General features: G+C 41.7%; 1 protein-coding gene across 6 annotated transcripts in view; it reads left to right on the top strand.

Moving 5' to 3' along the window:
- The window catches only part of SLC39A11 (solute carrier family 39 member 11), a 514,219-nt gene that overhangs the window by 392,435 nt on the left and 104,934 nt on the right, over nt 1-16,850 (top strand). For 5 of the 6 annotated variants that reach the window (XM_021002501.2, XM_078155890.1, XM_078155891.1 and 2 more), the window contains one exon: nt 7,165-7,234. In XM_021002501.2, coding sequence (XP_020858160.1) covers nt 7,165-7,234 — 70 coding nt within the window. Of the gene's footprint in view, nt 1-7,164; nt 7,235-13,163; nt 13,953-16,850 lie in introns of those variants that run through there. The other variant, XM_021002503.2, reaches the window with a different exon arrangement.

Genomic DNA, 16,850 nt, shown 5'->3' with positions numbered 1-16,850 from the left:
ACCACTGGCAGGCCTCATCATACTGATTCATTACTGCCTAAAACATCAGACCAGGTGACCAAAGCTCCCATGTTAAGGAGAGGTGGTCCTGTTATGCTTCTTGTAGCTATACTTTGGGAGATTGAGGTCTCTGGTTAGTTTCCCTTTAAGAGCCTCAAGATTCTTTCATCTCCCTAAGGGCTTCCTCTGTTCTTAGTTGTTAAGTCTCTCCTTTTGGAATATTTTTTTCCAATATTTCCTCTCATTTGTAGTAGAAGATGCGAGGTCTTGTGTGATACCATCTGTAGTTTCTTAGTACTTGAACCACGTTTTTCTTGATACTGTGTAGAGTTTTCAGGGAGTCCCGTGATCCTGAAATTGTATCCTTATCCTGTTTTCCTGTTGTTTTTTTAATATAAGACATATATCTTCTTCTGTTTTTCAGTATTTTTATTTTGTTCTAGTATTGCTGTCATGGAGTCATTGATTTCTATTTTAATCTATTCTAGTTTTCAGGGAATCTCTTACTTGGATAAGATTTATTACTTTTTTCCTTCTACTTTTTGTAGTTTTGCTTTTGGGGTTTTGTTGTTTTAGAATCGCTAGCACTTGGTGAAGTGCCTGGTATGGAGCAGTTACTTAATAAATGCTTGTTGACTTCTTTCCTCTAGACCATTCATTCCATTGTTTTTCCTCTTCCTTCATTTTTTCTAGGCATTCCTGCTGTTCTTGTGGAAAATCGTTTTTCCTTTGAGTCTTTGTAATTGTTAAGGAATTGCCTTCACCGTTAGCAGGTCCCCAGATTGCAGTGACTTTTGATAGTGGTTAGTGTCTTTGTCGGGCCTAGAGTCAGGAAGACTCATCTTTGCTGAGTTCAGATCCACCCTCAGACACTTGCTAGCCGTGAAACTCCGGGCAAGGCACTTAACTGTAATTGCCTCAGTTTCCTCATCTGTAAAATGAGCCGCAGAAGGAAATGGTGAACCAAGAAAACCCCAAATGGGGTCACCGAGAGTCGGACACGACTGAACAACAGCAGCAGTGTTTTATTTGTTCTTGAATCGAGCTTTGCTTCCTGAAATGGGGATTTGTGCCAAGGCCAGCTTCTCATCTGGAGTCAGCTCTGCCTCGTCTCACCTTGGGTCCCCAGGTTCCGGCACTGATCGCCACCTCCCTGGTTTACGCCCCGCTGGATCTTGGAAGGTCAGAACATTGGTCTTCAGGACCCTCTCTGTCATCTCAGGATAGAGTGTTAGGGACCTCGAAGCCCCTGAGCCAGAGCCGCTGTAACAGGGGGATGGTAATAATTACAGCTACCTCACAGGTTTATTATGATGATCAAAGGAAATAATATTTGTCAAATACATAGCACAGTGCCTGGCACATAGTAGATAGGCACTTAATAAATTAAAAATAGTAGGCACTTTCTTTCTGAGGCAAGCTTGGTGGTGTAGCGGGTAGAGTTCTGGGCCTGGAGTCAGGAAGACCCGAGTCCATATCTGGTTTTGGACGTTTACTATTTGTGTGACCCTAGTCAAGTCACTTAACTGCTGCCTGCCTCAGTTTCCTCAATTGTAAAATGGGGATAATAGCATCTATCTCTCAGGGTTATTTTGAGGAGTAAATGAGAGGATATTTGTAGAGCACTTAGACCATGCCTGGCACATAGTAGGCATCAGAACTTTTAAATCCAGGGCTGGTATCTTGTTTGCGCATTTATTTATTTTTTTTTCTGCCAAAATTGATAGCAGAAAGGGAAAAGAGCCAAGAACACATTAATAATGTTCCAGTCACATTGCTTTCTTGTCTTAATTACCTTCCTAATTTGCACTCTTAGTTGAGCACCTGGGGTGTGAGCATGAATCCATATCTTTCCTCTGTCTCTTTTCCACCCAGCGGGTTCTCTGCACCATCTGTTGATCTCCAGAACTTGATTTCATTCTGTCATTTATACTCTCTCTGTGGTTGGGATGTGTGCTGGGCTTTCATTTGATTGACTCTCAAGTTTTTAATCCTGCTTACATTCTTGGTAATTATTATATTATTCTCTCCTCCACCATCCCCCAATCCTCCATTGCTCCTTCATCTTTCTTTTCCCGAATGGAAGTTGGTGCCAGTGCCAGTATCCACACAACAATTCTTGGTTGCCAGGAATATTCCTCAGCCCTGGGACAGAACATCTTGCACTGCTACTGGTTGTGACCATGGGAACAAGGCTGTGGACACAGTCTGACCGTAGCATCCCAGGAAATGATGAGCACACTTATTTCCTCTGTGGATTCAGTTGGCTCAGACGCTGGCTCTGATAGCTACATGAAGGGCCATTCGTTCAGTGCTCCATAGAATGCTGGTTTAGCAGCTCCCACTGAGCCACACTAGGTCTGCTGTAGTCTAGTTCTGGTGCTCTTGGCTATGGCCCCATTAGGGTAGGACTCGCTAATTAGACTGAGATCTTAAAGAAGGAAAGAGATAGCCATCTGTTATTATTGGCTTACCGATACACACCTTCCTCTATAGGGCTGGCCCAGATGACCTTGCAAGATGTGTCAGAAAAACTGGAAAACATGGAGGGCTTATCCAAGCCCTTCCTCAAAGTTATATGGCTTCCATTCATTTCATAAATTTGCAGAATTTTAGAATTGGAAGGGACTTTGGAAATCAAGTCTTGTTCCATTTTGCAGATGATCAGTCAGCTGGCTACTGATTTACATAGGTGTGATTTGAGTCTTTTAAATTCAGATCTAGTGTTCTTTCTCTTTAAAAAAAATGCTTTATTTTTTCATGATCAAACATTGTTTTTTTTCCCCTATCTCCTACCTCTCCTTCGCCCCAATCTGGAAGGAAGGAAAGAAGGAAAGAAAAGAGGAGGCAATTTGGGAGGGAGGGAGGAATCAAGGAATCCAGAGCCCTTGTATCACTTAAGCACAGTCAAGCAAAGTATAGCCCCATACTGCTCAGGGTAGCTAGGTGGTGCACTGGATAGAACACCAGCCCTAGAGTCAGGAAGCCCTGAGTTCAAATCCAGCCTCAAATACTTACTAGCTGTGTGAGCCTAGACAAATCACTTAACCTTGTTTGCCTCAGTTTCCTCATCTGTAAAATGAACTGGAGAAGGAAATGGCACACCACTTCAGTATCTTTGCCAAGAAAACCAGAAATGTGGTCACAAAAAGTAGGACACGATGAAAACAATTGAATAATATTGCTCAAATCTAAAAATGCATTTTTTATTCTGCATGCTAGTCCATTGTCTCTCTGTGATCTAGGGGGCAGTGTTTTTGTTGTTGTTTATCAGTCCTCTAGAATCATGGTTGATCATTTAGTTGATCAGTACTTAAGTTTATAAGGATGTTAAAAGATAAATTGTTCTTCAGTTCTACCACTCTGCATCGGTTCACACAAATCTTTCCATGCCTCCTTTTGACCATCTTTTTCCTCATTTCTTATGGCACAATAGTATTCCATTACGTTCATATACTACTACTTGTTCAACCGTTCCCCAAAGGCACCCCCTTAGATTCCAGTTCTTTGCCACCACAAAAAGCACTGCTATGAGTAGTTTTGTCTATATTTGACCTTTTCCTTTTTCTTTGATCTCTTTGGGGTGCAGGCCCAACAGAGTATTTAGTATTCTTTTCATTACACCATGCTGCCTTCAATTCCATAAACATTGATTAAGTGTCTGCTCAATACAGAGTACTGTGCTAGATTGTAAAGGAGATAAAAAGTTTACATAAGAAAAGTTTATAAAGCATTATATGTGTGTAACCTGTATTCTAGTCCATTACTAAAACTTGGTATTCATATTGACCCAAGTTCAGTCTTTGAGACTTCTCAATAATTGATGCCCTCAAAGAATTTTTACAACCAGTATCTCTGATAAGGGCCTCATTTCTAAAATATATAGAGAACTAAGTCAAATTTATAAGAATACAAGTTAGTCCCCAGTTGATAAATGGTCAAAGGATATGAACAGGCAGTTTTCAGATGAAGAAATTAAAACCATCTATAGTCATATGAAAAAATGCTCTAAGTCACTGTTGATTAGAGAAATGCAAATCAAAACAACTCTGAGGTACCACATCACACCTATCAGATTCACCAACAGGACAAAACAGGAAAATGATAAGTGCTGGAGAAAATGTGGAAAAATTGAACATTAATGCATTGCTGGTGGAGTTGTGAAATGATCCAACCATTTTGGAGAGCAATTTGGAACTATGCCCAAAGGGCTATAAAAATGTGCATACCCTTTGACCCAGCAATGCCACTTCTAGGGCTATATTCCAAAGAGATCATAAAAAATGGGAAAAGGATCCACATGTACAAAAATATTTATAGCAACTCTTTCTGTGGTGGCAAAGAATTGGACATTGAGGGGATGCCCATCAATTGGGGAATAGCTGAACAACTTGGGGTATATGAATGTAATAGAATACTATTTTTCCATAAGAAATGGTAAGCAGGCAGACTTCAGAAGAACTTGCATGAACTGGAAAGACTTACATGAACTGATGCAAAGTGAAGGGAGCAGAACCAGGAGAACATTGTAACAGTAACAGCAATATTGTATGATGATCAACTAGGAATGACTTAGCTACTCTGATCAAGACAATGATCCAAGATAATTCCAAAGGAGTTATGATGAAAGATGCTCTCCGTCTTCAGAGTAAGAACTGATACAGAACTGAATGCAGATCAAAGCATACTTATTTTTCACTTTATTTTTTGTTTTTGTTTTTTTTGATTTGTGTTTTCTTTTGCAATGGGGCTAATATTGGAAATGTGTTTTGCATGACTACATGTGTATAATTTATATCAAAGTGCTTGCCTTCTCAAGGAGGGAAGACAAGGGTAAGAATTTGGAACTCAAAAATTTGGAAAATGAATGTTAAAGATTATTTTTACATACAATTGGAAAAAATATAATTTTTTTTTAAAAAAAAGAAGGATCACTCAAACTTATGGCTTCTGAATCTAGCATGGTCATAGTAATAGGGAGGCTGAGCTAGATGACCCCTCAAGTTCATTTTGAATGAATGAAAGTTCTATGATTTATTCTGCCTATTTTGTCCCAGACCACTAGGTACAGACAGCCCTTTTGCTTTATAGCTTCCCATAAATAAACATTTCCTTTTAAGAGTAGCTAAGGACTTCAGTAATAAACCTATGATCAATCTGTGTCAGGCTTGGTATGTAATCCTAGAATTTTGTTCCTGGACAGTTTTTGGAAAACTTATCTTTATCCATCCATCTGTCTCCAGAATGGACCAAGATATGCCAAATATACAAAATATTTTATATAAATGAAATATACCAAAATATAGTCAACAGCAAATGAACAGACATTTATTAAGAACTTACTACATGTCAAGCACTGTGGTCTTAGGCTCCTATATTATCTAGTCCAGGTTTCTCATCTTAACAAAAGCAGAAATGGAGGAACATGAAGGTTAAATGACTTTCCAAAGGTCAGACAGTTAGTGAGTAGCAAAGCTGACATTTGAACCCTAGCCCTCCGATGCCAATGTTGTATCCCTTCCCAGATCAGCTCATTTATGCAGCAAATAATTATCAAGAACCCACTGTGTTCAAAAAAGCAATGCTATGTACAAAGATATTTACAGCAACTCTTTTTGTGGTGGCAAAGAATTAGATATTGAGGGGATGCCCATCTGTTGGGGAATGGCTGAACAAATTGTGATATATGAATGTAATGGATACCATTGTGCTATAAGAAATGATGAGCAGGAGGACTTCAGAAAAACCTAGAAAGACTTACATGAACTGATGCTGCGTGAAGTGAGCAGAACCAGGAGAACTTTGTACATAGTAACAGCAACATTGTGCAATTACCAACTTTGATAGACTTGGCTCTTCTCAGCAATACAGTGATCTGAGACAGTTCCACAAGACTCATGATGGAAAATACTCACATCCATATCCAGAGAACAAACTGTGGAGTCTGAATGCAGATCAAAGCATGCTATTTTCTCTTTTTTTTTTCTTTTTCATAAGTTTCTCCCTTTTGTTCTGATTACTTCACAACGTGACTAATGTAGAAATATATTTAATATGATTGTACATGTATAGCCTACATTAGATTGTATGCCATTTTGGGGGAAGGAGAGAGGGAGAAAAAAATTTGAAACTCAGAATCTAATAAAAGTGAATGTTGAAAACAAACAGAAAAAAGCAGCATGTTGGATGTTAGAGATAAAGACAATAGCTAACAAAATTCCTTCCCTCCAGGAGCTTAAATTCTCCTGGGGAGATGTCACCTGATAAGCATGATACAAGTCAGAAAATGATGAGGGCAAAGGAGTTCTGTCTTGATTTTAAGGATTTCTTGGAGCTACCATAAAAAAAATAGTTCCCTCCAGAAGATCATGATTTTCCACCAAGAAATACTCAAAAGGTGTTCAGTTTTAACACTAATAGGCAGCATGATATAATAGAAAAATAATCTAATTTTTCAGAAGACTTGAATTCAAGTCCTAGCTCTGATGCTCACTAACTGACCATGAGCAAGTCACAAACACTCTGAGCCTCTATTTTTTCATCTATAAAATGGAAATAATACCGCTTTCTCTACAGACCTCATAGAATTACTAATGGAGAAAAGCTTTGAGAGAGTCATTGCCATGTCATAGTAGATAGAACATTGGACTTTGAGTCATGAAGTTCTGGGTTCAAATCCTGCCTCTGACGTTTCTTTTTTTTTTTTCTTTTGGCTAGGCAATGGGGTTAAGTGACTTGCCCAGGGTCACACAGCTAGTAAGCGTTAAGTGTCTGAGGCCAAATTTGAACTCAGGTCCTCCTCACTCCAGGGCTGGTGCTCTATCCACTGCACCACCTAGCTGTCCTTCTCTGACATTTTCTGATTGTGTACCATGGCCAAGTCACTTAACTTCTCTCTACTTCAGATTCTTTATCTGTAAAATCGAGTTGGTAAAACCTATAGAACCTATGTGTATTGAGTGAGATAAAGGATATATACCATGTTGCAAACTTTTAAGTGTGATACATAATAATTATTATTATTATAAAATCATAAGATGCTTTAGGAATGTGATCTATTATAATGATGACCATGGTATGCAGTCAACAGATAATATCATGAAGAGTGGGCATTGATTTATGGGCATTGACTCCTAACCATAAGGGCATTTGTGTCTCTTTTAGAGGGTCTTGCTGTTGGAGTTGGATTTGGGGCTGTTGGAAAGACTGCATCAGCCACCTTTGAAAGCGCCAGGTAAGTCAGTTCTTAGTACAGTGCACTGTTCCTTAGAGTGGCATACAGAAATGCATTAATTAACTGAATGAATAATTGTCTAGGTCTGTTAATTTTCTTAGCCTGCATGAACTATTTGCAGGCTTTTCTTCCATAGCATGTATTTGAGGGCTACAGAGCAGAGTGGGACAGAGAAGGATCCCCAAAATATCAGCCCTCATCCTCATTATACCATAGTCCACCGAGTGAAGGGACAGGCAGCCCAGTAAGAAAGACTTCATGGTGGTGCACAAAGTGTATTACCTCATACTGGGGTGGCAGAGGTAAGGGCATCACTTGAGTTCAGGATTTCTGAGCTACATTAGGGAAAGCTGATCAGGGGTCTGCGTTAAGTGCTGCACCACTATAGTGAACCTCCAAGGTCGGGGACCATCAGGCCACCTAAAGAGGGGCAAGCTGACCTGTGTCAGAGACAGAGCAGGTCAAAACTTCTATGTTGATTAGCAGTATGTGGCTGCTATACTTCCAGCCTCGGGGAAAGAGGGATACCCAATTAAAAAAAAAAAAGGCTTCATGAGAGGTTAATGTTAATTTTGTTACCCTCCACGGTCCACTTAGGAAACAGAAACGTTGGCTAAGAGACTCACATTTTGGTGACACTCTAACTTTATACCTACACTAGTACATGTGGAAACAGTGAATAATTATATTAATACCTAACATTTACAGAAGAATTTACATTTTGCAAAGTACTTTACATATATTCCCTCATTCGAGTCCCACAACACCATTGTGAGGAGGTATATACTACAGGCATTACGTCTATTTTACAGTGGAAAAAAAGGAGACTAAGAGAAATTAAGTGCCCATGGTCAATTATCTAAGTGTTAGAGGCAGAATTTGAATTTAGTTCTTTCTAATTGCAGCATTCTATTCATAACACCACCCCACCTCTGAATGCTAGATTCCTAGAACAGCTGGAGACTACAAGAAGTCTAGATGTTAGATAAGGGACATGTGTGTTACACTTCTGTTACAGGAAGTCGTGGAAGCATTCATAGGTCATGGGTGTGTGAAGTGAAACATACCCGTTATGGAGTGATTGCCTCTCCACATCGTGCATTGAAGTCCTTTCAGCTCTGTATGTCTTTGTTCCCTCACCTATAAAACCCCAGCTAAAACCCCACCTTCTATAGGAAGCCTTTCCTGATCCCCCACAATCCTAGTGCCTTCCCTTTGCTGATTATCTCTCAGGTTATCCTGATTATAGCTTGTTTGTACATAGTTGTCTGCATGTTATGTCCCACATTAGACCGTGAGTTCCTCAGGGGTCAAGACAGTCTTTTGCCTTCTTTTGTATCTCCAGGATTTAATACAGTGCCTGAAACATAGTAAGCTCTTAATCATATTTATTGACTGAGTGACTTCTTCGATCTACCTCATGGGGTTGTGAGAGTCAAATGGAACATTCACAGAATCATAGCCTTTGAAATTTGGAAAGGACCTCAATGACCGTGTAGTCCAACCCAAGCCCTGAGAGGATCTCTGCCGTAATATACCTGACAAGATGTCATCTAGTCTCTGCTTAAAGCCCTCCAAAGACAAGAAACCCACGATGTCTGGAGGCAGCCCACTTCACTCTGGGGCAGCTCTCATTTTTAGAAAGTTTTTCCTAATCTCAAACCTAGATTTGCCCTGTTGCAGCTTCCATGCACTGCTCCTAATTCTCCCCTCTGGGGCCAGCAGAACATTTAATCCCTCTTCCAAATGTAGTTGTTGTGGTTGTTCAGCCATTTCAGTTGTGTCTGACCCTTTGTGACCTCATTTGGGGTTTTCTTGGCAAAGATCCTGGAGTGGTTTGCCATTTCCTTCTCCAGCTCATTTTACAGATGAGGAAACTGAGGCAAACAGGGTGAAGTGACTTTCTCAGGGTCACACAGCTAGGAAGTGTCTCAGGCCAAATTTGAACTCATGAAGATGAGTCTTCTTGACTGCAGGCTAGACGCTCTATCCAGTGCACTCCCTAGCTGCCCCCAAATGACAGCTTTTCAAAAACTTGAAGACAGACGGCCCTTACACCCATCCTGAGTTTTCTCTTCTCCAGGCTAAATGTGTTCAGCTCTTTCAGTTGGTCCCCATATGTCACGGACTCAAAGACCATCACCATCTGCATCACCCTCCTTTGGACACTCTCCAGCTTATCTGTGTCCCTTTTAAACTATGGCTCCCAAGGAGCAGCTGGGTGGTGCAGTGGATAGAGCTCTGGCCTTGGAGTCAGGAGGATTTGAGTTCAAATCCACCCTCAGACACTTGACACTTACTAGCTGTGTGACCCTGGGCAAGTCATTTAACCCCAGTTGCCTCACCAATAAACAAACAAAAAACAAACTATGGCTTCTAGAACTGAGCACAGTACTGCAGACGAGGTCTGACCAGGGCAGAGTACAGAGGCATTAGCACTTCCTTCGTTCCTGGAAGCTTGGCCCCTCTTAACTCAGCCCTAGATGACATTAGTTTTGGGGGTTGCTACGTCAGACTGCTGACTTATACTGAGCTTTCAGGCTACTAAAACCCTCAGATCTTTTGAGAACAAACTAGTGTATAACATGCTGCCTCCCAGGTAGGTGGCAAAATGAATAGACTACCAGGTCTGGAGTCAGGAAGACCTGAGTTCAAATCTGGCCTCACACACTAACTGTGTAACCCTGGGCAAGTCACTTAACCTGTTTTTGCCTCAGTTTTCTCTTCTGTAAAATGGGGATAATGATATCACCTATCTCCCAGGGTTGTGAGGGCCAAATGAGATAATAATTGTAAAGTGATTAGTGTAGTGCCTGTCACATAGTAGGCACTATATAAAAGTTATTAATTACTTGTGAAGTGGATTTCTTTAATACTCAGTATATGACTTATATTTATCTCTATTGAATTTCGTCTTAATGGATTCAGTCCAGTACTCTAGCCTGTCAAGGTCTTTTTGGATCATGACCTATCTTCCCCTACCTGGGGTATTCATGTATAGGAAATACTTTGAAATACATAAAAAGGGCTATGCAGATGGCAGTCTATAAAAAGCAGACATTGTACATTATATTATTCTTCCTCTTAATGCCAGTCATCCTATTTGACTTGGTTTTGTAAACCACTTTAAAATCTACTCTGTTCATACTGTGTTCCTGACATACCTATTTATTTCTGTATTGATGAAAATTTTGGACAAAACATCAAAGACTAACAGTAAATAAGAGTGAAATGTAGGCTGCTTGTCTTGCTTTCAGGATTGTAAGGAATATAACTATAGCCCTCATAACATAGCTAATTATACCACTGTTTTTCTGGTCTGTGGAAAATACTAGAGACAGACAAAGCTTGGGGAAAGAGAAGGGCTATATGGAGGGATGGTGGAAGGTACAGCGAATAGAATGATGACTTTGGAGTCACATGGCCTGGGTTCACAACTTGGCCCTGCCATGGCCGAGGGTGAGGGGCACCCTTTCCCACAGTGGGATCCTGATTTGGGAATTAGGTGCACTGGTAGGGGCATGCCTGACCCCAAGGAGAGTGGATTCCAATATTTTCTTTTCACGCTCTCTGGCTCATTATCCCCTTATCTTGGGTTAAAAGCCCCAAGGAAAATCTCTTAAATAAAGCTTAACCATCTCTCAATCATAAATCATAAATAAAACTTAATCATATCTAGGGTCACTAAAAAGGAATTCACAAAATCTTGTTCTTGAAAAGTTACTCAGCATCCAAAGTAGTAGATATCAGGTATAGAACAACTATTTATTTCCTTTGCCACAAAATAAGTGGCAAAGGAAATGCAAAAGACCACAAAAGAGAAATCTGTCACAAAGGACTCATACCCTCTAAACAGATGCTGAAATACGTTACCTTTTCCCTCTGTTATTGGGAAATGACACCCCAGAGGTGTGTGGGACTGATGACCAGATTTTACTTTCACCTCCATCTGAACCAAATGGGCAGGTTCAGGTCTTGTAGCCATGCAGATCATGGCTTGGGGTTTTGTGTTCTAGAAAGATCCCATCAGGGTCCTCCAAGAGTGGAAGTTGGGAAGCACCTCCCATTGCCAAGCAGTATCTGAACTTGGAACATCCCAACTCTTGAGCTCCTGCCAAAGCTACAAACATCTACCTCAGGAGCACTGTTCTGTTACCTGTGCTCAGGAAAAGAAACACAAAACAGAAGCAGCAGTTAGGGGATTGAAATCTAGTCTCAGGCTCACCTTATCAAGCCAATGTGCTTGTTGCTTTGTGCAGATAGCCACTGTAGCTGCTGCTGGGGTTGGGTGAGGGAAGAGAGGTCATTTCCCTACCTTCAATCTAAGTCTGAGAGAGAGCTGGCAGAGTCTCAAGCAAAATGCTCAAGGAGAGGGGAAGGCAGAGACCTTGTCTATACTTTTAAACCTGCTGAGTGGGTGGCTTTTCCTGGCTCAATCTCCAATATTCTTTGGCACAGCTATCCCCACCATACCCTAGAACATCTCTCCACCATGCTTCTCACATTAGTAAGTTCCTCTTGAGACCTCCATTTTGGGTAGGTGCCCAGGTTGGCCATCCTTCATTCCCCTGGGCTCTGCTGACTTTCTTAACTTAGCTTGTACACAGCACAGGAGAAGACTGCATTGGTAGATTATCAATAGAAAACATCCCAAGTATCAGCCCTGATTTGCCATTCCATGGTCACTCGAAAAGGCTGATGATTTTATGAATGGTTCTTTTTTGGAGCTAAAACCACTGGAATTGGAGCACCTCCAACCCCGTTTCACAGCCCTGTCCTTGCACCAAACCACCCAATTCTGACTTCACAAATTCTAAGCCAGGACTCACAGTGGATAGGATATGAGTGAGTGTTAGCGTCCCACTGTGGGCTGCAAAAATGTCCAATCTGAAAGAAAAACCACTGAGGCAGAGCTCTGAGCCAATAACCATTTATTAAAGGAACATGGCCCACTTTAATGAATGGGACTTCAGATCTTCCTCACAATCTGAGATGCCCCCTTTCTCCAGGGCCTTAGTTTTATAATGCTTGAAACCCAAATTTTCAGATTGAGGCAGAGTAAAATTTCATTGGTTGATAGACCTGTATCTTGACTCTCCTGAAGTCAGGAGGACCTGATGACCATGGGACAGGAAGACAAGGGTCATCTCTGCTGACCAAGTAGTCATAGGATGAGTGCCTCCTCATGTTGGGCAAGAGAGGGTGATGACAAAGGGCAGAGGGGCACGTTCCATGTCATTAGGTCATCTCGACCACACAGGACTTGGTCATGATGATGTGCAAAAAAAAAAGAAGAAGAAGAAGAAAAAAGGGGCGGCAGTCTGGAGGCCTTCCCATCCGTGCTGGTTTTGGCCGTTCGCTTATCAGGCCAACAAGGTGGAGATCCTATGGTCAGTATCCTATGGTTAAGCAAGTGAACTTTATAACTTGTGGTTCAAAGTTTTGGGCCCTTAAAAAAAAAATCTATCTAACCGTATCTAATTATCCCTAAATATAAGATATATAAAATATGTATTAATATTTATTGATTACACTGAATTGACAAGTATAACAGAAGTATGAAATCACACTAAGCTGAATGGTACTGATTGGGATCAAATAGGGGTTAAATTAGTAGGGGAAATTAATCATTTGGCACATTATCACGTGACTGCTAAATGAGTGACTATGTCAGGGGAAAGAGAAGAGCAGGGTAGAATGTGATACAGATTTCTGGGCTTTGCTGGTATCACCACAGAACCTCAGTCTTGTGGGGTTCCCTACACAGCAGACTTCTGTTCCTGTGGAGTTTGGATGAGTAATTAATGTGAAAGAAAGCAAGTCGTGTTTCCAGGTAAGAGGGGGCTTGCAGTTCTCTCCTCAGTTCCCATTTTTTTTTCCATTCGTAAATACACCTGCCTTTTTTTCCCCCACTTTTTTCTTCTCCCAGAGCCCTGCTGAGTCCTAGAAGGCTGAAATGTGTAGCAGCCCACCCCTCAGGCATTCCTCCCACCTCCCACCTGAGCGCCTCTACTCACTCCTTGAAGCCCCCGCACATCTCGCTCAAATGCTTGTTGAAATGGATCAGACTGGAAAGAGAATTGCATCAGTCATCTCCTTCCAGAAGTCATTAGTGAACTGAACAGAGCGGGTTCCTTCATTCACAAGCGTGATGTAGATGCCTTGGCCTCCTAACATAGCTTCTTTTGGTATTACAGTGTTTATTCCAGAGAACAAGGAAGCATTGTCCATGTGTAATAATTGTGCAAATAGAGTACCACAGTGTGGGGGAAAGAGCCCGGGACTGGGAATCAGGCCTTTGAGACTGCTCCTGGCTGTGCCTCTAACCTGACATGTGATGTCATGTGATGCCCCACTAAGGCAAGCGATGATTTTTTTGTGGGGACCATAGAAATTCACACAGATCAGTTACTAAGATGTAGAGGTACTGAAACCTTCAATGGTGCTGAGATGTTCATGCCAATGCAAGCAATGATCTTTTGAGATATGTTGAAGAAGGGAAGCAGCTTCTACCTGAGAATCTGCATTAGACATTTTGATTTCTCTTCAGCTTCTCTGGGCCTTGGTTTCTTCATCTGAAAAATGGAGGGGACACAAGGTGGGGATAGACTAAATCAAGGCTTCTTAACCCCTTTTTCCAGTCTTGCGAAGCCTATAGACTCCTTCTTAGATTAATGTTTTTAAATGGATAAAATAAAACACATAGGATTACAAAGAAGACCAATTCTGTTGAAATGCATTTATCAAAATACTTTTTAAGAACAAGTTCACAGGGGGCAGCTAGGTGGTGCAGTGGATAGAGCGCAGCCCTGGAGTCAAGAAGACCTGGGTTCAAATATTTCCTCAGATACTTGCTAGCTGGCAAGTCACTTAAACCCAACTGAAGAAAAAAAAGAAAGAAAGAGAGAGAGAGAGAGAGAGAGAGAGAGAGAGAGAGAGGGAGGGAGGGAGGGAGGGAGGGAGGGAGGGAGGGAGGAAGGAAGGAAGGAAGGAAGGAAGGAAGGAAGGAAGGAAGGAAGGAAGGAAGGAAGGAAGGAAGGAAGGAAAAGAAAAAAAGTTCACAGTCCCCAGGATAGGAATCCATGGGCTAGATAATCTTCAAGACCCTTCCCAGCTCTAATATTCTTTGGCTCTGAGCAGGAAATAGACCGAAATGTGTCAGCACATCATTGTGGCCGCTTGCCTCATAGAATGCACCACTTCGCCAGGAGGAGACTTCTGCCTCATTATTTGATGCTCAGTAACCTGTATTAAGTCCACTCACATTTGTTCTTGTCCAGGAACTGAGGGAGAAAACATTGAGCTACCAGATTATCAGAGTGGTTTTAGCAGTTGAGTAGACACAAAATCCCTGACCCTGATGGGGAAAGGCACACTATCCCTCTGCTCTCTGCCTCCCCCTCCTTCTTTTAATCCCCAATGTATTTGAGTACATCTGAGTACAGTGGGTACAGGACTTTGTACAAAGTAGGTGCTGAATAAAATATCTGTTAAGATGATTTTTCATAAATTATGCTGCAGGCACCTGCTTTTTTCTTATCTTGTCCTTTGTTGTCCATTCTTCCAACAAGTATCTGTTGACTGTCTGGTGCTTTGTTCAGTGCACTGTGCTAGACAGGACTAAAGGTGCCAGCATGTCCCAAGGAAACCAAGAAGGCAAATAAATGCTCGTTTTTCATAGATTTAATTACTTATAAAGTATGTTTTAGAAACCATTGTGATGACTACATCATGGATAGAGTCAAAAAGATCTGGATTTATATCTCCTCTTCCTCTCTCCTCCCATCCTCAGTTACAAGTTATGTGACCCTGAACAAGTCACTTAATGTCTGTGAGCCTCAGGACTGATAAACTAAGTAATGGAAGAACTATCAAGCTGAGCTGGCCGAGTTACTTTCTCCAAGTTGTAAAATCATAGATTTTTTGTTTGTTTGTTTGCAAAGCAATTGGGGTTAAGTGACTTGCCCAGAGTCACACAGCTAGTGAGTATCATGTGTCTGAGGCCAGATCTGAACTCAGGTCCTCCTGACTTCAGGGCCGGTGTTCTATCTGCTTTGCCACCAACCACCCCCAATCACAGATACTTTGGTGTTTTCATGTATATATTACTTTAAAGCTGTTCTCAAAGTGTATTCTTCTGACCCTGGGGGTCCCTGAGACCCTTTCAGGGAACCCATGAAGTCAAAACTGTTTCTATAATAATACTAAGGTATTGTTTCTATAGCCCACATAAAAGAGCTCTTTGAGAGGGGCAGCTAGGTGGTGCAGTGGATAGAGCACCATCCCTGGAATCAGGAGGACCTGACTTCGAGTCTAGTCTCAGACACATGATACTCACTAGCTGTGTGACCCTGGGCAAGTCACTTAACCCCAGTTGCCTCACACACACACAAAAAAAACAAAGCTCTTTGAGGTCCTCAGTCATTTTTAAAAATTTTCTAAAGAGGTCTTGAGACCAAAGAGTTCAAGAAGCACCGCCCTGAAACAGCCATCCCCTTACCATGCCTGACCATGACATGTCCTCAGTATTTCTGAGATCAGAGCAGGTTTGTTCATGTTTCTGGAGTATTCGGAAGATGTATTTAAATTCACCATACTTATTGACCCCCTCTCCAAGGAAGATCTCTGCCCCAAAGATGCGTGTGTATTCCGGCGGGGGGACCCAAGATTTATACATGAGTAGCTACAAAAGAAGGCAGTATCAGAGAAATGCCACGTGAGTGGCATCTTTACAAAGACCTCACATTAGACTGTGAGCTCCTTGAGACCAGGAACTGTATTTTACCTTTCTTTGTATTCCTAGCCCTTAGTGCCCAGCACATAGTAGATGCTTAATAAATGCCAGCTGACCGAGTGGGTACAAACTAAGTTCTACAGCAGAGAAAGGAGAAATTACTACTAGTTGGCAGCTTAAGAAAGGACTTCATGAGGCAGCTAGGTAATGCACTGGATAGAGCACCAGCCCTGGAGTCAGGAGGATCTGAGTTGAAATCTGGTCTCAGACACTTACTAGCTATATGACCCTGGGCAAGTCACCTACCAGTTGCCTCAAAAAAAAAGAAAGGGGGGAAAAGGGCTTCATGGAGGAAATGACATTTACCTAGGCCTTAAAGGATGGTCAGAATTTCAAAAGGCATTAGGGATAGAGAGAGAAAGGGCATACTCAAGTGGAAGGAAAGGTATGAACAGTGGTGTGGAGGCACAACATAGATGCCAAGGAGGTGAAGAATGGACCAGCTGAGCTGGAAGATGGGCTGTACATAGGGGAGTATATACCCAGCTAAGGCTGAAAGTATAAACCAAGAACCAAATGTGGAGGGTTTAGGATCCTAGGAGGAGCGTAGACTTTATTTTATTGTCACTGGGGAGCCGTTTTTGAACTGGGAAGCAGTAAGGCCAGAGCTAAGCCAGACATCAAGCTTATGGGATCGATTAGAGATAGAGAGACAGTGGAGGTGTTACAAAGTTATTGTATTACGCCAGATGCCTCCTAATAAAGGATTGATAGGTGGTAAGAAGTTGTTAAAAAAAAATCTGATTGGATGTGGTTGGACAAGCCAAACATGACCCTGAGGTTTCCAGCTTGGGTGACTTGGAAGGATGTTGGTACTATTAA

This window comes from Phascolarctos cinereus, unplaced genomic scaffold (assembly GCF_003287225.1).
Source record: "Phascolarctos cinereus isolate Bilbo 61053 unplaced genomic scaffold, phaCin_HiC Scaffold_5;HRSCAF=322, whole genome shotgun sequence".
Taxonomy (NCBI): Eukaryota; Metazoa; Chordata; class Mammalia; order Diprotodontia; family Phascolarctidae; genus Phascolarctos; species Phascolarctos cinereus.
Note: the sequence above shows the minus strand (reverse complement) of the source record. Positions and strands in the feature narration are given on the sequence as shown.